General features: G+C 40.4%; 1 protein-coding gene across 7 annotated transcripts in view; it reads left to right on the plus strand.

The window, feature by feature from the left end:
• The first annotated feature begins 226 nt into the window (after window positions 1-226).
• Window positions 227-22,189, plus strand: part of ZC3H14 (zinc finger CCCH-type containing 14) — a 42,671-nt gene continuing 20,708 nt past the window's right edge. For 2 of the 7 annotated variants that reach the window (XM_024997440.2, XM_024997443.2), the window contains exons 1-9: window positions 227-392; window positions 770-812; window positions 6,050-6,164; window positions 8,336-8,376; window positions 9,084-9,279; window positions 9,637-10,066; window positions 10,781-10,941; window positions 11,412-11,512; window positions 12,860-13,015. In XM_024997440.2, the coding sequence (XP_024853208.1) occupies window positions 357-392; window positions 770-812; window positions 6,050-6,164; window positions 8,336-8,376; window positions 9,084-9,279; window positions 9,637-10,066; window positions 10,781-10,941; window positions 11,412-11,512; window positions 12,860-13,015 (1,279 nt within the window). In that variant the 5' untranslated portion in view covers window positions 227-356. 7 annotated transcript variants of the gene reach the window in all.

The following is a 22,189-nucleotide window of genomic DNA, read 5'->3' on the forward strand; positions in this document are numbered from 1 at the left end:
CCAGAGATCCTTCCCTGGCACGTTTAAACGTACTTAAATTCCAACGGGGAGTGCGGGCGAGGAGAGGGAAGGTCGGAAAGTCACCCACGTGCCGGGAGAGGTGGGGGGGAAAACCCGGGCCGCCGCTCTCCGCGCCGCCAGCAGAGGGCGCCAGGGCGCACGCCCCGCGGGCTCCAGTGCGCAGGCGCAGGCGCAGGCGCAGGCGCGCGCGGCGGGGCTCGAGCCTGTGGGGGCGGGTCACGCAGGGCGCGCGGCCGGGAGCGGCGGTGGCGGTCTGGCTGCGGGCGAGGAAGCCGGCGCCGGGCCCCTGGTCCGCGGGACGCCGCGCAGTGCCCGCCGCTTGCCGCCGCGGAGCCATGGAGATCGGCACGGAGATCAGCCGTAAGATCCGGGTGAGGCCCGCGTCGGCGGGTGAGGGCCCGAGGCGGGAGGCCGGGCGGCGGCGGGCGGCGGGCGCGCGGTCGTCAGGAGTAACGGGGGCGGTGGGCCCGGCGCGGGCGCCGCGGCCTGCTCGGCGCTGGAGGCGCTCCTGCGGGGCCGCCGCGGGCCTGGGCGCAGCCGCGGCCTCGGAGAGCGCGGCCGCCGTGAGGCGGGAGCCCCCGGGGGCGCGGGGAGGCGCGGGGGGCCGGCGGGAGCCGGGGGCGGGGGCCCGGGCGGGGCGGCCGGGGCGCCTGCGGGGCGCGCTCCGCCGAGTCGGCTCCGGGCCGCGGCCGGGCTGTTGCTCGGGGCCGCCGGCCTCTCACTGGCTTGTCTGTCTTTTCGCCCGCAGAGTGCCATTAAGGGGAAATTGCAAGAATTAGGAGCTTACGTGGGTAAGTTGCTATTAGCCTACCAGACTGTGAGCGTTCGGCGAGTTTCATTTCGAGTGACCGCCTTTTTCCTGTCATACCTCTGATTTTGGACAGCCGCCCTTTTTACCTTCCGATCTCACCCTGCTGGGTGCTTTTGCTTTCCTGAGTCTTGTCATTGGAGGCTCTCCGTGCGGCGTGTTTTGTGTGTGTTTTGTAGCGTCCGCCACATCCCTTTCTAGGACGGTGTTTTGAAATTGTTATCTTCTTCTGTTGAGGCTCTGTCATGTTTTCCTTCATGTTTGCGTTTTATTTTTCTGGGTTACTGTTTTGCATGTGAACGTTTGATGCTTTTCGGTATTTGCCTCTGTCATGGTTCGTTGCCGTTTACTTTCGGGTCTCTATTTTTCCTGTCGGTTTTTTTCTTAACCTCCCCACAGTAAGCTCTTTTCTTTTTCTTTCTTTTTTTTTAATGTTTTATAATTTGAGTGTTGACTCTGGGCCAGGCACTGTGCTTAAAATTGTTTTATATGCATTAGGTCACCGTAATCCCCAGGAGAACGGTGAAAGGTAAGTGGTAATATCCTGAATTAAACAAGCAAGGAAACTGAGGCTTTGAGTGCTTGATTTGAGCAGGGTTTTATACTTTGAGACCTGGGTCTGTTTGGCTCCAAAGCTGGTGCCTCCTGTAAAAATACTTGACTTCCCTGATGGCGCGGACGGTAAAGCGTCTGCCTACAATGCAGGAGACCCGGGTTCGCTCCCTGGGTCGGGAAGATCCTCTGGAGAAGGAAATGGCGACCCACTCCAGAACTCTTGCCTGGAAAACCCCACGGACGGAGGAGCCTGGTAGGCTACAGTCCATGGGGTCGCAAACAGTCGGACACGGCTGAGCGACTTCACATCACATAAAAATAATAGCTTACACTCATGATAGTGATCTTCGAGGTGTGGGAGACCCTAAGAGTCTCTGAAGTCAAAATTATTTTCATATTAGTACTGACAAGATATTCGCTGTGCTGGCATTTGGATTGTGCGAAAGTGGTGAGTAAAACTACAGGTACCTTAGCCTGAGTCAGCATCTCAGACCAGACTTCACAAGAAATCCTAGTATTCACCACCCTTCCACTTGCAATTACAAAGAGAAAAAAGGCTAGTTTCACTTAAGAAGATAAGTGATAAAATAGTCTTTTAAACCTTGTCTTTGATTACATCTTTTTAATACGCAGTGTTAGGACATAGGGAGTACTCAAAAGTGGTTCTGCCATACAGAAGCGTGATGGATTGTCTTGGAACAGATTTGTGTGATTGGGTTGAGAACTGAACCAGCCATTTTTTTTTCATGGAATTTTTTTTTTTCTTTTTTTTTTTTTGGAACTTTATTTTTTTAAGTTCAGTTGATTTACAATATTGTGTTAGCTTTAAGCATACAGCGCAGTGATTCAATTATGTACTTTTTTCAGATTATTTTCCATTGGACACTTACAAAATTTTAGAGTTCCCTGGGCTCTACAGAAAATCCTTCTTGCTTATTTATTTTATATATTGTAGTTGGTTTGTGTTAATCACATACTTAAAATTTATCTATCTCCTCCCCCCACTTTACCCTTTAGAACATCATTTTTAACTTCTAAGAAGGACTGACATGCTAGTTCCATACATTGGGGTATTTGGCAGTCATTTTTCTTGAAAGTGAGCAAAGATAAAGAATTAATAGACTTTGTTGCCAGTGACAAAGGGTTGAGCTTTCAAATGAAAATTGGAATTTCGGGAAATTTGTGTCTTCCTCTGCAAATTTGACAGTGTGATAATATCAGCAAGTGATTCTTTTACGTTGAATAATGAAAGGTATCCACCACGGCAGTGGTTTGTATAGCTCATGGACCATTATTTTTTCAAATGACCAATGCGAGATGTTTTAAAATTGCATAGGAAAAAAAAAATTGCATAGGGAAAAAAAATTCATTGAAAGTACAGAATGGATCAATGGATTTTCATGTAACAAAATACAAAAAGACTGATAAAGTTTTGTTTCGGTATTGCTGCTAACCTTGAAAAAACTACTGCTTGTTGACTTTTGGTGTAGTGTCACAGAAAAATATCCACATTCTCTGAAAAGGCTACCAAAATACTCATTTTTCAATTGCATATCTTGTGAGATCAGATTTTCTTCACATTCTTCATGTAGGACATACAAGAGATTAAATGCAAAAGTAGAAATTAGAATTCTTTTAAACCAGATGTTTAAGAAATTTATAAAAATAACTTATTTTGCATCTTCTTTTGGAAAATTTAGTTATTGATAAATATACTATTAATATAAATAGTTTTATTGTTAATGGGATAGGTATGTTATTTTAAATGAATTAATAAAAAATTCTCAGTTTTAGTTTCTAGTATGGTAAATATTAGTAGATACATGCACATGAGTAAAAACTGTTAGGGATCATCAAATTTTCAGTGGTATAAAGGGGGCCCCTAGACCAGATGGTTGGCCACATACTAATTATTTGTTGTCAAGATTGTTATTAGACTTTAACAGATAAGAAAATTGAGACTTAGAGGTTAAAGATGAAGCTGAACCAGCATTGATTTATTCTTTTATTCATTCAGTATTTAATGGATGCCAGCTTTGTGCCAGGAACTTGATTTAAGTCAAAAAGAAATCCACAGAAAACCTGCAGTGAGAACCTTCTTCATTGTGGCACATGAAAGCATAAAGACATGTTAATTGGGTTGACCTTCAATCATAGTGGTGATTTTGATCATTTATAAAAAATCTCAACAAGAATTTTAAGCCTCTTAAAAAGCTGATTACAAACTTGCTGTAGTCCAATGTGAAATGTAGTGAAGATACCATATATTTTATAGTTTTGAAAGTATTTTCATACATTTCTGTTACCTGAACACAATGCTGAAGTGGGGATGGCAAGTAATTTACTTCTTTTTATAAATAATGAAATTAAATATTCTGGGAGAGCTAAATAAGCTTGGTCAGCAGCAGATACAAGACCCAAGAACTCAAGTCTTCCTGGTCCCTGATGTTTCTGTTATTACTTATAATAGAAACTTGATGAGCTAACAGAAGAACAGGAGTCACTGCTGTATGCTTCTGTAGAACTGATCTGTGCCAGCTGTTAACAGGTCAGCACAGCTTCTCAGGTTGTTTGCCTCTGCTTCTTAACTGGATGTTTCCTGAGGGCGGAGACATCATATTGGTTGTGTCCCAGTGGCCTAGCTGAGTGCCTAGTTTTTTTCATAAATGTTGATTAAGTGGGTAAACAGGGATCACCATTAGATATTTTAAATAAAAAGATATTTAAATAAAAAATTTAAATAAAAAGACCCTGATGTGGGAAGATTTAGGGCAGGAGGAGAAGGGGATGACAGAGGATGAGATGGTCGGATGGCATCACTGACTCAATGGACATGGGTTTGGGTAAATTCCAGGAGTTGGTGATGGACTGGGAGGCCTGGTGTGCTGCAGTCCATGGGGTCACAGAGTCGGACACTACTGAGCGACTGAACTGAACTGATATATTATTCATTTACAATTAGCTACTTAATTATTTGTATGTGTATGCATAATTGTCCTGAAAAGAGTAACTTTCTAATCCCTTTCTTTGTGTTAGAATCTTAAAACCTTTAAGGTTATGGAAATGATCCTTTAATAAATATTTGAGTATCTATTTTCAAACCATTGGGTGGGATACAAAAGTGAACAACTTTTTGTTAAGAGTTGATAAGGTTTCATTCATGTGTTTGTCCAAAATGGAATGCTTCAGGGAGGTGGCAGTTACAGCTCAGAGCAGCCTTCAGTTTATAATTTAGGTGCATAAGCTTGCAGAAACTTTCAGCATTTTGCAGTTTTTCAGTACATAGATTTCAGATGATGCTATTAGAATTTTGTAGGAATGTATCATGAACACATTTACTTTTCATTATCTTATTTTTCATATTATGAATTTCTAACATTTTTGTTAAAATATAACTGTATACCATAACCACCCATTTAAAGTGTAGTTTGCTGTGTCTTGATATGTATACATCATAATCAAGCTAATGAACATATCCATCACTCCCAAAGTTTCCTTTTGGATTTTCTTGGAGCTCCTTTGTATCCCTCCCTCCCATCTTTCCATGTCCCCACCATTTGCCAGAGCAGTCACTGATCTCATTTATATAAAATTTTATATAGTGTCAGAAAACAGCTTATTTGTTTTCATTAGTGACTTTATGAGGGAGAAAAAGTGTCAAGACTGCCGCGGCACTGCGGCTTGTTTCCCTTTTTCGGGTCACCAGTGGCAGCCTGTGGTGGGGATACTGCGTAAATAAGGGAGGAGGCTTTTTGACTGAAGTTGCCAGAAAGCAGTCGAGCCTTTCGATACTTTACAAAGAAATAATAAATGAATGGCTGCTTGTTCTTGCTTTTATCCTCAGGTTGACTTGCATGCTTCCAGCAAGTATTCTGATTTCTGTTTCCATTTGTAGATCGATCTTCACATTATATTTGTGCTTTTCTTGAACTAGATTTTTTGATGTTTCTTCTTGAAACAAATGTCTGATAGTACTTCTGAAATGAACCTTCCTACCTACATAGAAATGTTATGAATATTTAAGGTATTAAAGAATCTAAAAGAATTGTTTTTGGTAGGGATCAGAGTTCCTGATAAATGGCTTTTGCTTTGTTTTTACTGTGGTGGTTTTTTGTTTTGTTTTTGGTCTGTTAGGGTGTAAGAATGAAACAGTGAGTTGAGTAGAAATTATTTAATCTTTTTAAGATACGATTTTTTAAATGATGTAGAATTTTGGGGTCATTTTAGTTTACTTGATGTTTCTGCCAGTTTGTTACCCTAACTGAAATGTGCCTTTACCAAGGATAAAGCTGTTCCTTGAAAAATGAGTGTCATTTTGAAATACAGAACTAAACAGAACTCAATATTATTCTTGAGAAATGTCCACTATGCTTTCTGGAAGCTTGTCTGAAATTAATGAGCATTACTAAAAAGGTTAAAAGAAGTGAATGCTCTCTCAAGCTTGATACTGTGATTCAGAATATTTAGTTGTATAAGTGTTCATTAGTTATTCCTAATTCCTGTTCTTCTAGTAATTCAAAAACCTGTGGAATAAAGAGAAAGCTATAATTTAAACCATCGTAATTCCAGTAGAGCTGAGGTATTCTTTCAAGCACGTCAACTTCAAGTAGAAGAAAATATTAAGGAAAGCGTAAAAAGTCTTTATATACTTTTCCTTTTAAATAGATGAAGAACTTCCTGATTACATTATGGTGATGGTGGCCAACAAGAAAAGTCAGGACCAAATGACAGAGGACCTGTCCCTGTTTCTAGGGAACAACACAATTCGATTCACCGTATGGTATGTTTCTGAATATTTACCCTCAGAACAAAGTTTGGCATGAGCCAAGAGCAGGTATTCTGTCTGCAACGTGGTTCTTGACAGGAAAGTCAGATTTAGCCTTGTGAGGTAGGTTGTGAGCGTTGACAGCACAGCCTCTGGAGCCAGACTGCCAAGGTTGAATCCTGAATCTGCCTGTTTCCTTGGTTTTTCCATCCACGAGATGGGAATAGTAAATCACCTTTATGGGGTGGTTGTGAAAATTAAATGAGCTAATACATGTGCTTACAGCTGTGCCTGGCCCATAGCAAGTCCTCAGTATGTGTTGACTGTAGTTACTGTTTCTTTTTAAACTTCAGCGTTTTATCATTCCTTTTCCTCCACCAAAACCAGTTATAGATGTTTTTTGGACTCGGTTGACTTCCTAAATTGCTTTCTCCAATGAGCTAATAATCTAGGGGGCAAAGTTTTTTTACAAAGTTACAAATCATTTTTTTAAAGTTTGAAATTTTGAAATTGGCTTTGTGTTCAAATATAAATTAATACTATAATTTTTCAACGTTCTTTTTCAAACCACACGTTCATTCCTTTAGTTGAGCATACTGATTGAAAGCATGAGGTCCAACTTAAGAAGGGAGACCAGGTTCTTGTGTAAGGTTTGAGGTAGAGTGAGAGCTGGGGAGGGTAACGATGTGGCTGAGAACAGAGCAGGAAGGACTCTGGTAAACTGGAAACCGCCAGTTCAGCACGAGTGAGTGACGAGGGAACAAAGTTGCCTGAGCAGAGTGGCCGGCTTAATTTGAATAGCAAGAGACTGGGAGATGAGAGAGGCGAGGAGGGACGGGAAACTGATTGACTTGCCATTAAACCACAGTTCCTCTTAAAGGCGTTTTTGCCCCAGCAGGCAGCTGTGTCCTTTAAAACTATCATGAAGCTTTCTTGAAATTCCACACAGAATTCTCTGGGTTTATGTTACACATTTTCGAAGAACATTGAGTGCAGTGTACATTCCATGGGTACATTCAAGGCACGTTTTGGTCCGTGCACTCCTGCAGTGTGGGTGGCTTAACCCACTTACTACAGTTTGTCCTCAGAGTTTACCAAAAGCCTGAGGGAGGTTGTGGTGCTTTTGACTGGGGAAATTAACATTATAATGAGTATTGCTTTTTTTTTTTTTTTGATTAAAGCCTTAAGCAGTTTAGGTCCTTGTTTTGTTTCATGCACATTTTTTATGACTGGACTTTGGTTCAACATTGGATCCCTTTGAGTCCCAGTAATACGGGAGATTGACCTAGTAGATCCTTTCTCAGATAACTCGAGGGAGTTAGACAGATTTCTTACGTAAACAAGCTGAACTGAGTTTGAATTTAAAATCAGTTCCACTCTTTCATTTTACCGTAAATTTAGTTCTTTAACATGTTCCGATAAAAGTAATGGTGTCCCTCTTCTGACCCTTTTGCTTTCTTAAGCGTCCACCAGCACCAACCACAGACAGACTGTTCTCATTCTTTGGAGCCCTGCAATAACTGTGATCTTAGGGGACAGTGGCACTTGACTGGGTTCTGGGTGAAACATTATTGTAATATTTTCAGAAGGCACAGCCTCCTAGAAGGATTGTTAGGCAAATTTGCCTTGTACATAACTACTAAAATAGATTATGTTATAGGTAAGATGGTGGTTTGTTTACAGCATTAGTTTTGAAAATAATACAGTAAAATGATGATGTAGTAATTTTGAAATTAAGTTTTTCACCTTGCAGAATTAGGTTCTTCTAGACGCCATCTAAGTAGATAAAAAATAAACAGTGCTTTCAACAATTTTAGCAATGTTCTATTACATATTTATGGTATTTTGTCTTATTTTACCATAAACTACCTTGAATCTTTTGTCCTTTTGAAACAAAATACTATGCTTTGTGGATCAAGACTGTGTGGTCAGATGATATATTTGCCCTTATTTTTGCAGAGGCTAGATGACAAAATTAGTGATAAAAAAATAAGACTTTTTTTTATTATCCTACAGTGTTTATATAAAGCCTTTTTTAGAAAAAATGTAAAACTTTCTTTGAATACCATTTATCAGTATTTAACTGAAGAATTGACCTGTAATGTCAGATTTAGAGAGACAGTTGAAATCCAGTCTTTCATGATAAAAGGAAGCTTTAACATTTTGGGTTTGTTTTTTTCTTTTAGGCTTCACGGTGTATTAGATAAACTTCGTTCTGTAACAACCGGTAAGGTTCATAAAAATCATGTTTGGGTTTTTCTGGAATTTGCTGTAATGTGATTGTTTTTCAAAAGTTATTTATACTGCTTTGGGAAAAAAATCCATGAATTTGAAAACAGTTCATTTGAACTTTTTAAGGAAGCAAATGTTTTTATGAATTTAAGAGCAATAAATTTAATATAATTTGAAGACAGTTTAAGTAAAGAACGAAGAAGGCAATGGAACCCCACTCCAGTACCTCTTGCTTGAAAAATCCCATGGACAGAGGAGCCTGTTAGGCTGCAATCCATGGGGTCGCTAAGAGTCGGACACCACTGAGCAACTTCACTTTCACTTTTCACTTTCATGCATTGGAAAAGGAAATGGCAACCCACTCCAGTGTTCTTGCCTGGAGAATCCCAGGGACAGGGGAGCCTGGTGGGCTTCCGTCTCTGGGGTCGCACAGAGTCGGAAACGACTGAAGTGACTTAGCATAAGTAAAGAAAGTGAAACTAGGCAGTTTATCCTAAGGAAATAATTATAGATGTGCGCAATGATTTAGCTTCAAGGATGTCTCAGTGTTGAAAATTACTTAAAAGTGCAGTAATAATGAATTGGATAAATTTATATCACTATGGGATAATGTTCAGCCATTAAATATGTTGTCAAGCACACATATTTATTGCCTTTAAGTAATTGATATAGCTTAAAGGGACCATGTGTTTTTCTTTCTAGACCCCGCTAGTCTGAAGTCTTCTGATACCAACCTCTTTGATGGTAACGTACCTTCAAACAAGAGCAGTTTCAGTCGAGGAGATGAGAGAAGGCACGAAGCTGCAGTGCCACCTCTTGCAGTTTCTAGCACTAGACCTGAAAAAAGAGAGTCTAGAGTTTCTACAAGTTCACAGGAACAGAAAGCCACTAATGTCAGGTAAGAGTCCTGTGTAGACCTATGGGCAGATGGGTGTGTGTGACATTTACATTAGTTAATATGTCTTTTAAGTTGCTGTTTTCAGACATTTTGAAAATAATGAAGTCGTTGGGAGCAGTTTTTTGGAATAAAATAAAGATAAGACCAAAGAATGATTATATTTTGCATAAAATGTAGTAAATCAAAGTAAAAAAAAAAAGAATGCAATTTCATAGTAGTTTTTAATAGAATACATAAAGTTATTATCTATACTTTTTCGTTAAGATGTATCTGACTAGTCTTTGAATATGAATAGTGGAAGATGCTGCCTTAAACTAGTAACACACCATTTTTGGTTTTGTTTTCATTTTTTAACAGACAGACTTACGATGATGGAGCTGCAACCCGACTAATGTCCACAGTGAAACCTTTGAGGGAGCTAGCACCCTCTGAAGATGTGATTGATATTAAGCCAGAACCAGATGATCTCATTGATGAAGACCTCAATTTTGTGCAGGAGAATCCCTTATCTCAGAAAAAAACCACAGTGACACTTACATACGGTTCTTCTCGCCCTTCTATTGAAATTTATCGGCCACCTGCAACTCGAAACACAGACAGTGGTGCTCATTTAAACAGGTTGCAGTTTCAACAGCAGCAAAACAGTATCCATGCTGCCAAGCAACTTGATATTCAGAGCAGCCGGGTGTATGAAACAGGACGCTTGTGTGAGCCAGAAGTGCTTAACAGCTTAGAAGAGACTTACAGTCCCTTCTTCAGAAGCAACGCAGAAAAGATGAGTATTGAGGTTTGTATATACTTTTGAATTCTGCGTTGTTCTGCTGAAAATTGTCCGTTCTTAGTTGTAAGTTGTATATGAAATAGCATCACATATTGCAAGTTTGTTGTAAACTGATTTCTGAGCTGCTCAACATAATACACCAGTCTCATTTTCCTCTCCACAACTGGCTTCTACAGATATTTTGCATCTTGTTTATTTTCCTAGGATGCTAACATTTGAGATAGCTTTAACCTTACGGTATAATTTTGGGAGGATTTTAGGTCATGAGATCCTTCATGGCTATGGTAAACAGTTGAGGAGCTCCACTTCACAGGCTTCCTCAACAGTACTGTACGCTGCCATGTATGAATGACAGTAAAGCACTTTTTGCTTTAGCTTAAGATTGACTATTAGAGATATTACTTTTATAAGAAAGCAGGGAAATAGCCCATGAACTTAATTCTTAATATTGCTTAAGATTTAGCTTAAGATTGGTTATTAGAGATATTACTATTATTACTTTTATAAGAAAGGGAAATAGCCCATGAACTTAATTCTTAATATTGCTTAAGATTTAGCTTAAGATTGATTATTAGAGATATTACTATTATTACTTTTATAAGAAAGGGAAATAGCCCATGAACTTAATTCTTAATATTGCTTGGCTTTTTCTTTATTAAGTATTCTGTAGTAGAACTTTATCTTCTGAGACTAGGTAAGTGGAAATTTATATGATTGCAGGAAGAAAACTTTCGGAAGAGAAAGTTGCCTGTGGTAAGTTCAGTTGTTAAAGTAAAAAAATTCAGTCACGACGGAGAAGAGGAGGAGGAAGACGATGATTGTGGGTCCCGTACAGGAAGCATCTCCAGCAGTGTGTCAGTGCCAGCGAAGCCTGAACGGAGGTATCTGAGCATGTCTGTAAATTAACCTTTCATTGCCTGATAGAGTCTTCTGGGTTTCTTGAAGAGGACATCATGAAAGTACAAATTTAATCCCATGTAAGACTTCTATCCCTGGGTCAGGAAGATCCCCTGGAGGAGGGCATGGCAACCCACTCCAGTATTCTTGCCTGGAGAATGCCATGGACAGAGGAGCCATGGGGTCACAGAGTCGGACGTGACTGAGTGACCAACACACACACATGACTTTTCCATTGGTAATCTTTTTCCGTTAAAAACCGTAACATGGGTGGGAGGAAAGCTGATCCAAATTTGTTGTTTGAAAAGTTATAAGGTTCCAGTCCAGTTGGTATTTCCTAAAGACTACAGCTAGTCTGTTCCAGACCAGAGAAGGCTGTAGTAAAGATACAGTGGATGGCTAGCATGTAAAGAACTCCAATCTAAAGTTCAATTAAAATACCTTTCTTTTTCAGACCGTCACTTCCACCTTCTAAACAAGCTAACAAGAATCTAATTTTGAAGGCTATATCTGAAGCTCAAGAATCTGTAACAAAAACAACTAACTATTCTACAGGTAATTTGAATGTTTATAATTCCTGAGTAAGCTGTAGATGATTGCTCCTCAAGTGGTGATAAAAATGCCTGCTAAACATTAGGGCCAAGGCGAGAATGATTAAAAGGAGATGTGACCACTGTGAGAAACTTTCTCAACCATCAGTAGAACTTAGTTCTTTGAGCAACTGTAATGCCTTTTATTCCCTTTTTCTAATAAGGGTAAAATATATAATGGAAATCTTAAAAGGAGTTTTGGTAAATAAGAGATTTTCACGTTTATAGCATTATAGCCAACGTTAGATATACATTTATGTTGTATGAAAGGGAGCAAAATCCAGAATCGGTGGGAATTAGAAAAATTTGTATAGCATATGAACAAGTTGGTTTCTTTCCTTTCAATAAAACCTGTTAATGGAATGTGAGGCAGAGAATTGACTCATGTTCTTGCCCCAGTCCTAGTGGAAGTACTAAATGGTTTTATGAAAGATTATAAAGTATTAACACATTTTTAAAACAGAGGAGAAGAATGAGCTATAATATCTTACACGAAACCCGTCCTAAAGTGTAACCAAATGACGGGCCTCACATTGCTGTCAGGCTCGGTGCTCTGTGCCCTGTGTGCTGTGTCTAATATGCAGATTTTCTGCTAGTAAGCTGTAATGGTTATGCACTCTAAATTTTTTAATTTTAATTTTGCTACGGATTTGGTGACTGTCCTTTTAGCATTTTTCTGCTTTTCTCTTCTCTTGCATCTCTCTGTGTGACCCTTTCTTAAAATGAAGTAAACTGTAAGCTAGCAACTTTGAAGCCTGGTAGTCATCTGTACCCTTACTTCTTGTCATCCCTGATTTAACCCTGAACATAAACAGCGTTTGAATTATTAGGTAAAGGCCAACTTGACGTAACAATTCCTCTATTTACATTTTCTTTTTTGGTCTGTCAGCAATATTGAGTGTTTAGAAGGGTGAGAAATTTAGATATCACTGTGAACTTGAAATTTCCTACTTTTGTAATTGGAGAGAGTCTCAAAAGATTTTTGAGACATAGCATTGAAATTCTTTATCCAGGCTATCTAGATTATAATTTGAAATTATTGCACAACCATGAAGCGGAACCCAAACCGCATGTGGTAACAGCACGTGCGCTGCAGCGCGTTTACTCACGCAGCGCACGGTGTGCAGACGCTTTTACACAGGCGTGGGTGACTCGGTGCTGAAGGGAGACGCGCGCTGTCTGTCGGCTGTTCCTAACAACTCACATATTCTGAACCCGAGGAGGCATTTAACGTTTAATGTGATACTCACTGTTGAGTTTTGACATATCACTTCATTTGAATGTCCTTCTTTTTTTGCTTTTTATGTAAAAGTCTCACAGAAACAGACACTTCCAGTCGCTCCCAGAACGCGAACTTCTCAGGAAGACTTGCTGGCAGAAGTGGCCCAGGGACACGGCAGAGTCCCTAGGATAAGCTCTCCTGTTAAAGAAGAGGAGGCACAAGGAGGCAGTGTAGACGAGAGGCAAGGTAATAGTGTCAATGGGGTTTCGTTTTGTTAAAGAAGAGGAGGCGCAAGGAGGCAGTGTAGACGAAAGGCAAGGTAATAGTGTAAATGGGGTTTCGTTTCCTACTAGACTTTTTTCACATCACATATTTTCCAGTGAGGATTTATGAAATCTTGGTTATGCTGTGAGAAAAGGGCCCAGTAGGCCCATGAATAGGAAAAGGGACCATGAGGGGAGTCTACACACTTTTCAGAATTTAAAAAAGCATATTACTGGGGAAATTTTTAGTGTTCTCAAAAGTGGAAAGAATAGTACAGTGAATTCCCATGAATCCAGTCACCCAGTTTTTTCAGTATTTTGCCAGTCTTTAGTTATGTGGATGCCTGCACTCTTCCTTCCTTTTTGGTAATCCTAGCCCTGTTCCCTTGAACTTGAAGTCTTGCCTTTAAATCTGCCCTTTCTGAGCATCACTGTCAGAGCTGCCTCATTGTCCCGGTACTACTAGTTTATCCCCTTGGGTCTGACATACTTCCAGCTAATCTTTCTGCTTGCTTTCTCTCAGCCCCTCACCCCCGACTCTTGGACAGACTCTCCTGTCTAAGTGTGACTCTGATGCTGTGACTGCTTTGTGATAGCATTTCTGGCTCCTCTTCCCACTCTGCGTCGTCCAGGAGTGATGCCAGCAGCTTGGCCTTTCGGCAGCTTCATTCATTATCTGCCCCTGGGCCTGCCCAGCCCTTCTCCACTGCTTTCTACCCCGTTTCTTCTGTTCCCATTAGGAAAGACTCTAGTTTGTTCTTTCCCTCTTCTATAAAAAACTCCACCAAAGCTGCGTGCTAATTGTGACTTAATACTTCTACAATGCTGGAGTATATTTTTTCATTCCTCCTCAGCTGGGTCCTTTAAATTGTTCCATGGTCCTCCCAGATTTATTTGTTTCATGAAACCTTACGCTTCCATCTTACATTTGTCCCTCTCTCTCCTTTTATTTTTTAAAAAGTCCTTAACCTAGGGTGTGCAGTTTGCTGCGTCCATATGTGCGGTTCCAATAAATTATGGTCCTGAAAATGGGAAAACCCCAAAATAGCCAGTAGGTCCTGATTCAAAGAATAAATGGGCCAATTTGTTTCAAGCAGTGGAAACTGGGATTTGAGCTTTAGTTAAGGATTTGCAGTGAATTGGCGTCTGTTAAACAGGTTTGAATGTGTGATTTCATGATGGTTCCCCCCACCCCCATGGTGGTGTTTTTAAGTAAACCCTTGCTGGTGGTGGTGTAGTTGCTAAGTCGTGTCCGACTCTTTGGACCCCAGGGACTGTAGCCTGCCAGGCTCCTTTCTCCTTGGGATTCAACCAGGCAAGCATACTGGAGTGGGTTGCCATTTCCTTCTCCAAGTAAACCCTTAATTGGTCCTTTTGGAGGATAATAGATACTAATTCATTGCTGTGAGAACCAGAAAAGTAAAGTTGAGCATTTATGCTTTCTTTCCTTTAAGGGTGGTACCACAGGGTGACAGAGTCATACAGGAGTTAGTGCTTGTGTCTGTAAGCGACGTTTTATCAGACTGAGCTCTGTCCGTGTATTTATGTATGGTCTCTGGCTCTCATACTACAGCCACAGAGTTGAACAGTTGTAACAGACCATGAAATCCACAAACTTAAAATTGAAAGTATTTGCTATCCCTTTTGATATAGTAGATGAAGGGAGCATCTTTTAAAATTATTTCAGCTTTTAGAAGTGAAACAAAATGATAGAATTATAGTAGTTTCCCCCCCAACTTACAGTGAATTAGTGAATCTAGGCACTGATAATGGCTACTAAAACTTTTAAAAGTGAAAATCCACTATTTTGTGCTTCCTGATGAAAGAATAAAAGACGACCCTAGTCTTGCCAGAGGATGTGAACCTGAGTGATCAAGCCTCTGGTGCAGCAGTCAGCTGGCAGGAGATACTGAGGCGATGAGTGTGCAACAGGCAAAATGTAGTTTTGGGGGCATTATATACATCAGTAGACTTACAAAATGCAAAGGACAGGGTAGGGTGTCGTGTCTGTGTATGTACACTTGTATGATAAAATCACAAACTAGGTATTACTCCGGAGAAGGCCATGGCACCCCACTCTAGGACTCTTGCTAGAAAATCCCATGGACGGAGGAGCCTGGTGGGCTGCAGTCCATGGGGTCACTATGAGTCGGACGCGACTGAGCAACTTCACTTTCAGTTTTCACTTTCACGCAATGGAGAAGGAAATGGCAACCCACTCCAGTGTTCTTGCCTGGAGAATCCCAGGGATGGCAGAGCCTGGTGGGCTGCTGTCTATGGGTCGCACAGAGTTGGACACGACTGAAGTGACTTAGCAGCAGCAGCAGCAGCAGGTATTACTCTAAAAAGCATCTGTGACTCCTTGTGGATAGGAGTACACAGAGGGAGGCTAGTGGGGTGGCTTCTTGTTCGGTTGCCAAGTTGTGGCTGCCTCTTTGCGACCCGATGGACTGCAGCATACCAGGCCTCCCGGTCCCTCACCATCTCCCGGGGTTTACTCAAACTCATGTCCATTGGATCCAACGATCTCATTTTCTGTCTCACTCTTCTTCTGCCTTCAGTCTTTCCCAGCATCAGGTCTTTCCCATGAGTTGACTCTTCACATCAGGTGGCCACAGTATTGGAGCTTCAGCCTCAGCATCAGTCCTTCCCATGAACACCCAGGACTGGTCTCTTTAGGATGGACTGGTTGGGTCTCCTTGCAGTCCAAGGGACTCTCAGGAGTCTCCTCCAACACCACAGTTTAAAAGCATCAATTCTTTGGCGCTCAGCTTTCTTTATGGTCCGACTCTCACATCCGTATATGACTACTGGAAAGACCATGGTTTTGACTATATGGCCGTTGGTTGGCAAAATAATGTCTTTGCTCTTTAATACACTGGTTTGTCAGTAGCTTTCTTTCCAAGAAGCAAGCATCTTTTAATTTCATGGCTGAAGTCACCATCCGCAGTGATTTTAGAACCAGAGGGGAGATCTATCACTGCTTCTACCTTTTTCCCTTCTGTTTGCCGTGAAATGGTGTGATCTTAGCTTTTTTAATACTGAGTTTTAAGCCAGAGTTTTCATTCTCCTCTTTCACCTTCATCAAGAGGCTGTTTCATTCCTCTTTGTTTTCTGCCCTAAATTTAGAGTGGTGTCATCTGCATCTCTGAGGTTGTTGATATTTCTCTTTGCGATCTTGGTTGTAACTCATCCAGCCCAGAATTTCACATGTTGTGGGGTGGCTTACTTAGTTCTATTTTCTAGCTGAATAAGATTATAATGGTGTTTTGCCTTACAAGAACTCATTAGGTGTTTTTGTGAGGCTTTCTGTATCGTTTTATTTTAAAGTAAAAGGTTAAGAAACTGAAAAGGGGTGAAGTGCCTCTGCTACTGAAGACTAGTACTGCTAGTACTGGTATCAATTGTTCACAAGCGCAGAGCCACACTGCGAAATTCATTAGTGTGCTTAGTCACTGTTGGTAGCTTTGTCTCCGACAGGTTTTTAAAAATCTAAATATGCACATATAATGGCTGGAGCTGTGGGTAGTGTTCGCCCATCCTTCTGACCTCTGTATTTTAATGAGCCTAGCCACCTCACAGTGCTTTGCTTTTGTCTTGGGTTAATCTGTCGCTCAGAGTGTATTTGGCCAGTCTTGAAACATTTATCAGAGCAGCAGCTCTTGCTTTACTGATTCTCTTCTGGTGTGTGTTCCCTTTCATTGATTTTTGCTCTTACTTTTAATATATATGTCTATATTTTCTCTTACTAACTTGTGTTAGCCTGATTTTCGCAAATGTAAGCATCTAAACCCTGGGTTTCTCTCGACGCGCCATTTTTGCTGCACATCACAAAGTTTTAGTTATTCAAGTGCATTTAACATATAGAATATGGGAGTTTTGGTTTGTCTTTTAATCGTTTTAACTATATACTATGGACTTACTTGCATTGTGATCAGATAATGTGATTTGTATAATTTTTTTTAAAGTAGTTTAAGACTTAACATAGTCCATTATGTACATCTTCTATGTACATTTTGAAAGAAAGTGGATTCTAACTGTTGAATTGAAATTTCTGCATTTAGTAGTTAAAACTCTGTAGCTAGTATTATTCAAGTCCTGACCTTGCTGAGTTTTTGGTCTGCTTATCAGTGATTGAGAGGGTTTTGAAATTGCTTGTCAGGATGACAGATCTGTCTTAATTTCTCTGTACTTCTGGTAGATTTTGCTTCTTTTACTTTGAGGCTATTGAACTAGGCGCATATATATTTAAAATTGTCCTGATGAATTGAATCAGGAAGGTACATCTTCCTGATGAATTTAAACTTTTATCCTTATCTGTAACCCTCCATGTATTTAAATGATGCTTTCATCTAAAACTCAGTTTTTTCCGATTTTAATGTAGCTAGTTAGTATTTGCCTCATACATCTTGTGTTCCATGCATTTGTTTTTAGTCTTCTTTGCCCTGTTAGGTGTATGTCTTTTAATATTGTAAAGCTACATTATTGTTTTAAAATTCCGTCTGAGCTTGCTTTTTATATGAGTTTAAACCCTTCACATTTATGACGATTATTGATGGAGTTGGACTAGTTTCTGTCACTTTTTTGGGGGGGTTTTGTGTTTGCCTGCTTTTATTTTTTGACCTTTTTTAAAGATTTATTAATTACATTACATTGTAATTGTTGTTCATTGCCCAGCTTTACTTGTGTTTTTTTTAAATGGTTTTTGTTCTTTTACTGGTTACCACTGACATTTTACCATACAAATTTAGTATTCTAAAAGTCTATTCTGACCCCATCTGCAAACAGTAAATGGATCTTAGAATATCTTCGCTGCAGTCTGTACCTTCTCAGAATTTACATTGTGTTTCCAGTGCCTCATCTTGGTCCTTTTCTTTTTTTTTTTTTTTTTTACTGCATAAATTGGGTACCATTATTATTTAACCCAGGCTGTGTTTGTTCAGATTTACCAAACATATTATGTTTATTTTTTTTCTCAAATCTCTTGAATGTTACTTCAGTTCAGTTCAGTCTCTCAGTCGTGTCCAACTCTTTGCGACCCCATGAATCCCAGCATGCCAGGCCTCCCTGTCTATCACCAACTCCCGGAGTTCACTCAAACTCAAGCCCATTGAGTCAGTGATGCCATCCAGCCATCTCATCCTCTGTCATCCCCTTCTCCTCCTGCCCCCAATCCCTCCCAGCATCAGAGTGTTTTCCAGTGAGTCAACTCTTTGCGTGAGGTGGCCCAAGTACTGGAGTTTCAGCTTCAGCATCATTCTTTCCAAAGAACACCCAGGACTGATCTCCTTTAGGATGGACTGGTTGGATCTCCTTGCAGTCCAAGGGACTCTCAAGAGTCTTCTCCAACACCACAGTTCAAAAGCATCAATTCTTTGGCGCTCAGCTTTCTTCACAGTCCAACTCTCACATCCATACATGACCACTGGAAAAACCATAGCCTTGACTAGACGGACCCTTGTTGGCAAAGTAATGTCTCTGCTTTTGAATATGCTATCTAGGTTGGTCATAACTTTTCTTCCAAACAATAAGCGTCTGTTAATTTCATGGCTGCAATCACCATCTGCAGTGATTTTGGACCATCATTTTACAGTATTTGGAAATATTTTTTGATGTGTATTCTTTGGAAGTTTCTTTAGAACGGGTCTGTTGGTGGTAAATTTCCCAAGAATCTGTTTACCTACAAGCGTGTTCAGTTCCTCTTGTTCTTGTGCAGTGGCTTTGCTGCGTATCTAAATCTGGGTTAGCAGCAGTCATTTGTTCTCACCACCTTGTTTATGTTACTCCACTGTCTTCTGGCTTCCATTGTTGTGGAGTGGGCTTCTGTTATTCTCATTGTCTGTCGTTCCTCTGTAGGTGATCTGTCCCTTTTCTGGCTGCTTTCAAGATCTTCTCTTTGTCTTTGGTGTTCTGCAGTTTCACTGTGATGTGTCTAGGCATGGATTCCGTTTATTCTTCTATTTGGTATATGTTGAATAAAATTTTACATCTAAATTAAATACATTACAAAATACATGCTCACCCTGGAAAATTTGGAAAAAGAAATTGTAATACTTGCTGATAGATTAGAAGATAAATAGTACAGAGCAATTTAAAATAACAAGTGACGTATTTTGCTTCTTTATTTTCCACGCTGGTTCTCCTGGAGGCCACCTCTTATAAATGCTCCTGTTTCTTTCCTTTTCTCCATGTAATAATATGCTTGTACCACTGTTTCCTAAGTCAGCTATATGGTATGTTTTGATCTCTTGCTTCAATATATTAGAATCTAACCTGCAGTTTTCCTTGCCTCCATGCCTATATAGTAAATTAACTGTTTTTAGTTCATCGATTGATTACTTTTTATAATTTTAAGTAATATACCTATTTCTTGTGTAATTAACTGTGTGTATCAGTGTATTTTGACTCCTGAAAGATAAAGATATTTATGTCCTTAAATTCTTACGTGTCTTTTCTCATCCCCTTACTTTTTAAATTCTGTCATCTCTGCTTCTGTAGTGCTGAAGAAGATCGGATGCACAGGATGTTCTGATTTTTGTTTTGTTCTTTTGTTGTTGTTCTGCTTGTCTTGTTATTACTCTGCTTTGTAGGTTGGCTCTAAAAGTTGAGAACCAATAAGCAGCATTTAAATCTTTAAGATACAAAACACTTCTCAGGCCCAACTTTAGATCGTCTCGTCCAGTTCTTGGTCTAGGATTTCCCTGGAGTTGTTTCTTTTCTTTTCCTTGTGTTCAATGTTTTGATTTTTTTAGGTTCTTCCCCCCTTCTTTCCTTGCCCTCCTGTATTATAGTTGGTGTCTTTGGGTTTCCCTTCTTTCCTTAAGTGCCTTCCTCCTAGAACCTCTGTCCTTGTCTTCTCATCCCCCTGGTCGCTCTCTGGTCTGCTTCAAGGTTCCGTTCCAGGATTTACTCCTCCCCTGAGTTCACGTTGCATTTCCTAGATCCCCTTTGTCTTCCATTTTTGTCACCAGATCATGAAAAAACTTAGGAGAAAGTATGGGAAATAAATTTTCTTGGCCTTTAGAAATCTAGTGTTTAATTGATACTAATTGATTCAGTACAGAAGTTTAATCCTCAAAAGTTGGAAGACGTGACTTCTTTGTCTTGAGGTTTCTTTGTTTATGCTGAGAAGTTGATTGCCCATCTGATTCTTAGTCCATTATTAATACTAGGGCTTTTCCTCTGGAAATATTTAGGATTTTCTCTTTTTCTTAATGGAAGAATAGTTGATTTCTATTTCAGGTGTACAGCAAAATGATTCATCTATACATACATATATACATACACATACATACATACATATGAATTTTTTCCTTCAGATTCTTTTCCATTGTGGCTTGTTACCCTGTGTCCCTGATGTCTAACATTTACTGTGATGAGTCTAGGTACAGTTAGTTACTGTCTCTTTTGGGTCCTCAATTGTGACTTGATCATGTTCCACTCTGAAATATTTTCTTTTTTTTTTTTTTGAAATATTTTCTTGACTTTCTCTTCACTTCCCCTATTTTTTCTTTTTTTTCCAAAACGGGCAGATTTTTTAAAATTTCCACAAGTTCTCTCTTGTTTTGTTTTTCATATTATCTTGTGAATACAGGATCATTTCAAATTGTCTGAGGAACATAGAGGGTTTGAAGGATTTTTGTTTAAGAATTCTTTTTTGTTCCCCCCAAAATAGTTTCCTATCAGTTTTCATTTGCTCTTTTTGCTATTTCATTTGTAGGCTCTTTTCAACAAGTCTGATCCTAATTTAAGAAAGTGTTAGTCACTCAGTCCTGTCAGACTGCGATCCCATGGACTGTAGCCCGCCAGGCTCCTCTGTCCATGGAATTCTCCAGGCAAGAATACTGGAGTGGTAGCCATTGCCTTCTCCAGGGGATCTTGCCAGCCCAGGGTCTAACCCAGATCTGCATTGCAGGCAGATAAATTCTCTACCATCTGAGCCACCAGCAAAGCCCCCAGTTTAAGAAAAGGCAGTACAAAGACTTAGCTAGAGTTGGGCATGGGCTGGAAGCTTTATCGTTGGCAGGTTTTATTTTAAATAAAGCAGGCAAGGAGCTGCTTTATCGGCCTTGAAATTGCAGAGGAATTTCCCTGGGGGCGCCTTATACTCCCACTAGCTGCCTGGATTTTCCCCAGATCATTTGCTGAGTTTCTTTGGAAAAGAGTATTTTTTTTAATTAAAAATTTTATCATTTAAATGTTGTGTGCCTATACCATTCGGAAAACCTAGTTTTTTGTTTCATATCCTTCGAAATCTTTGCTGATTGCTCCAGCCTCTCATCAGGTGCCCCTGTGTTCATTTCATCTGGCTCAGCACTGCCAACTCTCAGCTTTGTGTTTGGACCTTGGACCTGAATTCCTATCCAACTGTTTTATATATCTCCTTGGATATATAGTGAACCCTCCTAAACTTGTCTAAAACCAAACTGCTAACATCTTCCTAGCCAATCTGTTCTTCCTCCAGCCCTCCTTGTTTTAGTTAATGGTAGCCATTCTTTCCAGTTGCTCAGGCCAGAAACCTGTGCTGTTCTTTCTTTCACACTTTCTGCCTTTCTTCCTTTCTTCAGTCTCCTTTCCTTCCTTCCCTCCTTTTCCCTCCTCGTCATCATCTACCTTCAGAATATATTAAAGTTCACCCACCCCTTATATCTCTGCGTCTTTTGCCCTCGTGAAAGCCATCGTCCACGACTTGCCTTGATGACTGTGGCGATGTCCTTCCTGATCTGTCCCTCGCAAACTTCCCTGTTGCTGTCTGTTCGCACAGCAGAGAGGGATCCTTTTAAACTGTGAGTTGGATCCCAGCACACCCTTGCTCAGAACCCTCTGTTGACTCCCTGTTATGCTCCCAAGGACAAAAGCCCTCCCCGATCTCATCACCTACCCTGCCAGGCCCCCCATTCTGTTCCTCTTGCTCTTCCCCAGACCTGCTTGGTGTGTTTCTCTTTCGGAGCATTCAGAGAAGAGCATGTGTGAGCTGCTTTTGCCCTCTTCTGGGAATGTTTGCTTCCTGTCGTCTGTAAGCTTGCTCATCTCTGAGGCCTTCCTTAGGCTCCCAGCCCCATTCTCCCTAATCCACTTTCCTAAAACTTTTTTCCTCTGTAGCACTTAACTGCCATCTTTTTTTAATCCAGATTTGGGACTTTAAATATCAGGAACA

This window comes from Bos taurus, chromosome 10 (assembly GCF_002263795.3).
Source record: "Bos taurus isolate L1 Dominette 01449 registration number 42190680 breed Hereford chromosome 10, ARS-UCD2.0, whole genome shotgun sequence".
Lineage (NCBI taxonomy): Eukaryota > Metazoa > Chordata > Mammalia > Artiodactyla > Bovidae > Bos > Bos taurus.